The 8,798-nt window shown below is 41.2% G+C and overlaps 1 protein-coding gene across 1 annotated transcript in view; it reads right to left on the bottom strand.

Moving 5' to 3' along the window:
- Window positions 1–1,152: 1,152 nt before the first annotated feature.
- LOC138016337 (uncharacterized) overlaps window positions 1,153–8,798 on the bottom strand; it is a 56,542-nt gene continuing 48,896 nt past the window's right edge. The window contains 5 exon segments of the mRNA XM_068863490.1: window positions 1,153–1,318; window positions 5,508–5,799; window positions 6,493–6,614; window positions 7,224–7,289; window positions 7,573–7,616. Coding sequence (XP_068719591.1) covers window positions 1,153–1,318; window positions 5,508–5,799; window positions 6,493–6,614; window positions 7,224–7,289; window positions 7,573–7,616 — 690 coding nt within the window.

Below are 8,798 nucleotides of genomic sequence, written 5' to 3'. Positions count from 1 at the left end.
GGGTGTATTGTGGAAACACTTCTTTTTTTCAAAACTGTGCGGTCGCTAATCCTGTAAGCGAAAACAATCAATAGTCCTACAATAGAAACAGCTTCTGCCTGAAGAACTTGAAAATGTTTCCATGTTTCCCTTGCCAGGGCGCTTCCAACAACAACATTTTTTTAAAATTACACTCCCTTACTCGGAACACATTCAAAAGGGGTCATTATATGAACTATAAAGTAAATTAGAGTGAAGGCTACATGTAATAACCAAAGGGGCTAATCGCGACAAGTGGCCTGTTAAGCATGGATGAAATATAATATTTAATTGGGAAGTTAAAGAATTGGACCCACAGAAAAGATAATTATAAATCGCCCGGTGTGAAGGAACCCGGAATGCAGTAAATGTGAAGCTTGAGAATCCGGAATCCAGAGCGTGGAATCCGGAATCCATTTCAAGGTTGAATGGAATCCAGAATCCACGCATTTCGATGGAATCATAAGGATCCATTTCGGTGGAACCGTTCAGTTTGGAATCCGGGATCCACGGCTCGGGATCCGGGATCCCATGGGCTAGGATCTGGAATCCAAGGACCACCTGGATTCCTTTACATAGGCAAATCTGAAGCTAAAGTTACAATCATAATTCTTACACACAAGACAAGAACAAGACAGCATACAATGAGTGAAGCAGAAATAGAGACAGGAAAGGAACGAAAGAAAAAAAATGAGTACGAAACTTAAGGTTTTCAGAAAGTTTTCCTGCCCTTCCACTACTAAATTGGACAGGCAAAAATCTGTTTTCAAAAATGAACTTGCTTCACGTAATTTGACAGTACGAACTCCGCAGTTTTTTTTTTCAGATTGAAACCCCCGATACAAAAGCATTTAGAACAACTTGCCTCTTTGAGGCTGAGGCTGTTGAGAAAATGAAAAAAAAAAAAACAACAACAACAACAACAGCATGGTTGCGGCTGGTCTTTCAGTAGCTTCATTCTACCATTCATATAAACTACAACCCTAACATAAATTTCTGCACGTAAACCGCACGAAAACTAACCATCTCAGTACTACGAACTTTCTTTTTCAAGCAAGCAGCCCCTACAGCTTAGTGTTTTTTCGTTTTCTAACAAAATCCGTCCCAGGTCAACTCCTCGTCAAGATATTCATCTCATCTCCCTTTGCGGTTTGAAAGTACTTTCGGTGAAGTAGGACTGTTGTGACGTTTTCTGCGTATTCTTGTTTTTGGAAAACGAACCATAAGTAGTGTTTCTTCCATCATTGTGGCCTGTATCTGAGGCTGCTTGTCATCTGGTTGTGCGACAAGGACATAGCGACTAAAACGTAAAGCGGAAGAAGATTCTATGAGCGTCCATAGTAATGATCTTTATTTAAGTGTCCACTGTGTTTAGTTGTGAAATACATTGTTCGTCTTACGAAGCTCGTTTCATCCCGACCAAGGGACTCATCAGAGACCTTTCTGCTTGGCAAAGTCCTTGAGCATCACGCCGAAAGTCCCGTTCGCTAACAAAATGATGACAGCAATCTCGCCTTATATCGCATAAGGGTTTCAGACCGCACAAACTCACGAGTAAAAATTGACAAAAAAGTTGACAGTTACTTGGGAAAATACATCGTTAGTGAATTTGTACGGACTGGAATCCTTGTGCGATATAAGGCGAGATTGCTGTCATCATTTTGTTAGCGAACGGGACTTTTTTTTGTCAACTGTGTTTAGTGCTAGGAAACTAATAGGCCATTTCCGAGTTCATGTCTGCCTCCTCTTCAAAGCGAGTGCGAAGCGCACATATGAATGAAAACTAATTTTCATAAGAAAAACTTCGCACTGAGACTCGCTTTGAAGATGAGGCAGACATGAACTCGGAAATGGCCTATTGAGGACACTAGGCAGAAATCAAATCATATCAGAGGTTGGTTTTTGAGGAAAGGGGAAACCAAGTACCCAAGATAAAAACCTCGGGGAGCAGAGTAGAGAATCAACAAACTCAACCCACATATGATGCCGAGTCTGGGAATCGAACCACGGGCCACAATAGTGGAAGGCGAGTGCCCTCATCACTGCGCAATTCGTGCATCATCTAACAGAAGAAGCATCCATGTACGAGGTATTATTAAGTACTTGTAATGACACTAAGCAAGAATGATTATCGCAGTTGAGAGCACATACATAAGCAGTTGCCAAGAAATCTGACAAAAATCCGGGAATAAGTGTGACAAGAGCTTAACGACTTGCGATTGCGCTACACTGCTCTACCCTCTGCCTGAGCTAACTAGCTGTCTCGGAGCTTTAGTTGTAAGTAGGTACACGTAAATGAATGATGAAATATAGGGGAATTTTTGTGTACACTTTTTTGCGTCATTACAATAGGGCTCTCGTTTTCTAATCAATCAGCCGAAAATAAAGTACTGAATATTGAAATTAAAGTACCTCGCATATTGAGCTATCGCTGGAAAATTTGAACGCGATATATATAAACTCAACAAAGGCACATAAACTCAACAACGGCACTTTTCCATTTCTTGCCAATGCTCGTAACTACTGCAAAATTCTAGATAACTGTAAACCTTTAAATAGAAACTGACCACGGTAGGTGCGACTGTTAAGTGACAATGTGTCTTATCGAGTTTGAAAACAAATACTGGTAAACAAATCATGGCAATTGATCTTCGTAAAATCATCAACTTGAGGATCTAAATGTACTTTCCTTCTCAAAAAAGTTGAATTGAAATGGAATTGAATTACAAAGCCAGTTTCAGCTTCTTTAAACTTTTGTAATGATCAACCACTGACTCCAGGACATCATCTGACAACCGGTCAGGACCTTCGATGCAAATGCACATGGTGTATTCAAGTGCATCCGCACGGAGCCTACTGCGGAGCCTTGTTTTAATTAGCTTCATGGCTCTGAAGGAACGTTTAACAGTGGCAGTTGTCACCGGTAATACATTTACAATCGCAGCTACTTTTGCCAAGTTCGGAAAAGCAGTGGCAATGTCAGTTACCACTGTCTATCAATTTCGAGAGCACTTGTTGTAAGGTGCTGTCTTTGTACCTCACAAAAAAGACTCGGCGAAACAGCTTCCATTCTGATTCCGTATCCTCAGCGTTAATGTCAGGTTGTGAGATGCCTATTTCTCCCTGAAATTGGATTCTTTGTGCGACACTGTAGAAATTGATAAGGGTTCGTATCTTTTCTATGTCATAGTCTGCCAATTTATCGTCAGTTGGGAGATGTTGTGGATCAAAAATAGACATAGCAGAGATAAGATCTGTTGACTCCATCCTTCTGTTAATGTGGTCAACAATACTTTGCACGTACCGACGATAGACCTTGTGAAGAAACAAGTTCTTTTCTTCCTCTGTGACCACAATGTTCTTTGCTCCAAGTTGCACATCATCAGTGAACACTATAGAATGATCCTTGAACCACGTGCAGGTATTCACGTTCTCCTTCAACTCCATTAACCGTCTAGTAGTGCTCTCAACCATTGCTGGTACGCTGGCTTGCAGTGCCGCGACAGTATGCAGTACATCACAAAGCATAGATACAAGCCACAGTCTTGTATTTGGTCGAGAGAATAGCAATCCCATGTGCTTCTGCGTCACCTGTCTCATCATAAATCTCTTCGAAAGTACTCACCAATGCTGGCAAACATAGCCGTACAGCACGCACGGCCCTTTCACGGGCTAACCATCGAGTATCGCTAGGTTTCTGCATCTTGGCTTCAGGACACTGAAGCTCAGCCTGAATCTCCTTCAGGTTTTCCGCTTTCTTGGGTGAATAGTAAAATGCTTTCCAAATTGTTAATAGTGTACCTAAGACTCGCTTTACCATTTACAGCAGCCAGTTGCAGTAGATGGCAACGACAGTGTACGTAAATAGCGCTTGGTGCATGCAACCTCAGGGGTGTCTGAATACCAGTCCTGTTACCCGACATGGTGCTAGCACCATCAAAACCAACACCAAGCATTTTCTCAAATGTGATGCTTCTGGATTGCAAAAAATCAGAAATATAACCAGCGATAGCTTCAGCATTAGTTTTCTTAGCTTGTATAACAGCAAGTAAGTGTTCCACTGGCTTGTTGTGATGTAGCCAACGTGCACACACTGACAGTTCTTCCTAAGAGGCTATATCGGTGCTTTCGTCTACCATTATCGAGTAATAGACGCTTTCTTTCAAACTGTCGAGGAGGCTGTTTTCCAGAGTCTTGCTGATGCTTGTAAGAAGTTCTACTATTGTGGAATATGACTCATAGGTTGCACTACGTGGGCATGTTTCTGTATGCGCTTGCAACGTGATATCCCCAATCTCGATCTGCAAGGTAGCGAGATCTTCAAATGTAATGGTGTGGGGAATGTGATGTTTTACAAGGAAATACAGGGATCGGGTGAGCTTCTTCATCATTTTCCAGTTTTCTTTCTTTTCTTCCTCGCTGGCTGTTACAATCAGTTGTATAACATCACTACGCTTTTCTGCAGACTGAAAAAATGCCCTTCTCTCTACTGCTGCTAGATGCCATTCACTTTTCTCATGATTTGCTAACAGGGTTGTAGCCTTCGCCCACTTGTTTACAGGACGTGATACCCATGCACCTTTAGCTTGTACAGGTACTTTCCCATAGTACATACCATACCCTTCAAAGTTGAATTAAAGTTCATCCAAGAGTGTTTCTTCCTCCATGAAACGTCATAGGTTAAATTCTTCTTGTAGTTCGGCTTGTTATTCGTGCTACTACTCGATGTTGTGCCAACCTTTCTTCCTGGTGGTTGCACTGCACAATCAAAATCACATTCTGACGACGTGTGTAGATCAGCGTCTCCCTTCCGTGGTTTTCTGGTTACAAATTTGTCCATGCTGTCGCTATTCAACTCGTAAACAGAATGGACAGCACAATACCCGAGCCTGCTCTAAGGCCAACAGTTTGTAATACTCCATGTCCCTTGCCATATAGAGTCCTTAGACAGGGAATACTTACTTCATGTGCACTGACCTCGTCGCGTCTGGAAGACTTTTTCCGATATAGTTACTTATATACTGTAATGATATCAATATTTTTGGGGGGAAGCTGGGCATTTGGGGTGTGGGGGGGAGGAAAGCTTCTACTCCTCAAATACCCTAGATAGAATCCTGCTTCTCTGAAGAAACTCGTATGTTAATGAAACGAAATGTCAATAACGTCAGGGAAAATTCCCTTATACGAAAGACATACTTTAAACAGTGGATTGTAACAACTCTAGAGAATGATCATTGCAAATGAGAGCAAAATAAGCCAATGCAATGAAGACAAGCGTAGGCCTGGATTTCTTTGAAAATATATGATCTTTTTTTTCCTTTTGGGAAGAGGATCTTCGAATAAATCCCTTTCACGGTTTGAGTCTGACAAAGTGCATGATGCATGCATACTTGTCTCAGAAGTACGACCCACTTCAAGTCTGGTGTCTTGATAGCTTTAAAAGATACAGAAAAAGAAGATATGCCAACTGAACACTTCTATTGGCTTACCTGCACTTGCTTGGGATCGAGGCTGACGGTGGGGGCTTGGGTAACACATTGACAACATCAGACACGTGATGATCGGTTGTCTTCAGGTTAATCAAGTTCCTTGCCACTGGGTTTAGTCTCTGACCAATGGATTCCGAGCTAAGTCTAAGGCGGTATGGTCGTTCACTGGCAAATTCCTGTTCCTTTACGAGGCGGTTTTGGATCAGATCCGAAGAGGGAAGAGGTGTGGTGTTACGTGAAGAAGTTGTGGGTGGTGGTGTGATGAATTCGATGACCCCCTCAGATTTGGAAACTGTAGAATTACCAAGATTACAACTAAGATTACAGAACGCAAATTTTTTTTGGTAATATTAATTAATCGGTGAAACGGCCATTTCTCAGAAGAGCGTCCGCCATGTTATGGCGTCATTACACGCAGAGGAGTAACAGGAAGAAAAATCACACAACATGGTGGACGTACAAGAAAAAATAATTGAAATATTGTAAATCATTTGTGAAACAGGGGTGAAGCAGTGGTGAGATTACTCTCCTCCCACCAATGTGGCCCTGGTTCAATTCCCGGTCCCGGCGTCATACATGGGTTGAGTTTGTTGTTGATTCTCTCCTTGTTCCGAGAGGTTTTTCTCTAGGTACTCCGGTTTTCCCCTATCCTCAAAAACCAACATTGCCAAATTCCAATTCGACCCAGAATGCATGGACGCATGTTGAATGAGCTCCAGAGCGCTCTTAAGGTGTTCCGTGGGTAAACAAATTCCATTTCCATTTCCATTTCCAAACAAAATATAGGATCCGTTTCACAAAAAAAATGGACTCCTTTCCTGACACAGGGATGTCCTTAGTAGTGTTTGAGATAAACATATTGCTCTTTGGAAAGGCATTTTGGCTCTTCTGAGCATATCTTTCAAAATAACCATCTCGTACCATGCTCTTAACTAAACGGCTCGAAAAAACATGACGATGGAAATAAAAACACAATCCATGATACCTTGTGCACATTCAAGATGGCTTGAATTTTTCCACTTCTCTCTCTGTTTGCTTTCAAGAGCTTGCCTTCTTTCTTTGGCGGTCTTTTGCCGTTCTTGTCTCAGTTCCTGTAATCGACTAGCTCTGCATAAAACGCATAAAGTAATTTACTTTATTTGTCTTACAGATATTAGGTGCACCATGATTAGCCACTTTAGTGTCCCCAAATAACACAAAAATAAAGCTCATCATCATTAGAGAACAGTATTCTGCACCATAACAGAATAAAGTTGATAGTTTTTTTTTTTACTTCGCTAGATTCACAAGGCTTTAGATACACGTCACAAACTGCTTTGCAAGGTAGAAATAATTCGCAAAGAATGCTTTATTTGTAAGGCGGTCAAACATCGGCATAAAAACGAAGGTTGACGTGAAGTCCGTGAAAAGTACTGGGCTTTCAAACGGAGGAAGGTTGGAGCCCCACCCACACCAGCACTAACTCAAATGTACCCGGATAAGGACACGGTGGCGTAGGAAACGATACAACGGGTGTTCTCAATCTCTTTGATGCGTTAAAAAACCCAAGCGTCATTGAGAGCGACTACAGGGCACGGAGGTCCCAGTGTTGTGATCCTGCCAAAGATGACAACTCTTGCAGGATACTTTGAGTCCTACAATATTCCACCTTTGGCCCCTGTCTTGAGCCCACTTAAATTAAACCAAATCAAGTACAAGAGATACAAAGCCTCTCACCTATCTAACACTTTGATTTGCCAAATTCCTCCATAGTAGTCACTTGTGCCTATCACGGGAATGTCGCTGTGAAAACGAACCAAACTTAATTGACACAATGGCATTGCCAATTTTTTTTCGCTCGAAGATCAAGTTCGTTTTTGTGGCATATTCAAGCTGTAATTTGCAAATGTTGAGCCTTACTCATGATATTTAGGGATACCTTTTAATGAACGAAAAATGCTCTCGTCTAACTTGCGCACAAAAAACGTCCCTCCATAAATATCTCCAAAATGGTTAACTTCAATCTAAAAACGTTTACCAAAATATACAGGTGATAAATAACGTAATAACGTTCAACAATTTATACCTTTCAAATCCAGCTGATTCTCTGGACATGTCTTTTACATCATCCTGAATTAACAATGATAGGGAACGCTTGAGTCAGTGTTGATTCTTACTTGTATGATATTAAGCATATGCACAACCAACAAAGGTCATACAGTAAAATTAGAGGGGCTTAAACACACGCAATGTTACGCATACTCACGACACAAAAATGGCCTGTAAATAAAACAGAGCAGAGCAAAATGAACAAAACAGGGCAAGATCGAAACAGATTGCATTCATTTGGGACAATCTTGAAAAAAGTTGGTCAGAAGTTCCTCAAGCTTTTGACAACTTGTCCACATAAGGGTCGTCATTACTCAGCGTCATTCTGTTTGTGAGGTTAAGATAATTTGTTCTTTTTGGGGGGGGGGGAGGGGAGGGGGGGTGAGGGAACTTGATATTATCATTTTCTTGTTAAATGTCCCGGTTATTAACAAAATAATTCTTCAGAAAACACCAAAATATCGCGACAAAGTTCATTATCACCGCTAAGTGAAAGCGCTGGTAAATGTGCCAATCACATGTTTGGCCAGCATTTTTCGAACTAAAAATCTGAAAATATTGGCAACAACTGAACGCTCCAACATGCTGGCCAGTATTGTTGGAATATTTAAGCAACGATAAGTGTAATGGCTTCCAAGGCTTTCTCTCTTATAATAATAAATCGACTTCCCTGTTATCCATTAGCGACTATTCCAAAACGTTCTGCATGCAATCCATTCTATCTCCTATTTATTTCAACCAAGAGGATTATGATGTTCTCCCTCAAAACAATTCTTTTCCATATGATTTAAGGTAAAAAGTTGCCGTAAGTAGGATCTTTCATGTCTATTTTATAAGGAATGTTTGCTTCCTTGATGCTTCCCTTTTGCCAGACAGGTCCATCAGAACAACAATAGAACTGACGGGTCATTTTGTCTTACCAATTTCATACAATTCCTTATTCAATGTCATGGAGTTGATTGTCGTATTTCCTAATTAAATCCAAAAGATCGAAGTTCTTTCAAAAATGTATAATTTTGCATCTTAGCATTACTAGGAGCGAACAACAGCCCTACATTCCTGTCACGGCGTTTTCACAGACCGATTTATTTTCAGATGAATTTCCCCCAAACGAGACTCCCGCGGGAGCCCAATAACCAATCACAAGAAACTAACTTGATGTCATAGCGTTACTGAACTGGAACTGCCTTTTCTGCGGACGGG

The sequence above is a fragment of the Montipora capricornis genome, chromosome 9, assembly GCF_036669925.1.
Source record: "Montipora capricornis isolate CH-2021 chromosome 9, ASM3666992v2, whole genome shotgun sequence".
In the NCBI taxonomy this organism is placed as follows: domain Eukaryota; kingdom Metazoa; phylum Cnidaria; class Anthozoa; order Scleractinia; family Acroporidae; genus Montipora; species Montipora capricornis.
Note: the sequence above shows the minus strand (reverse complement) of the source record. Positions and strands in the feature narration are given on the sequence as shown.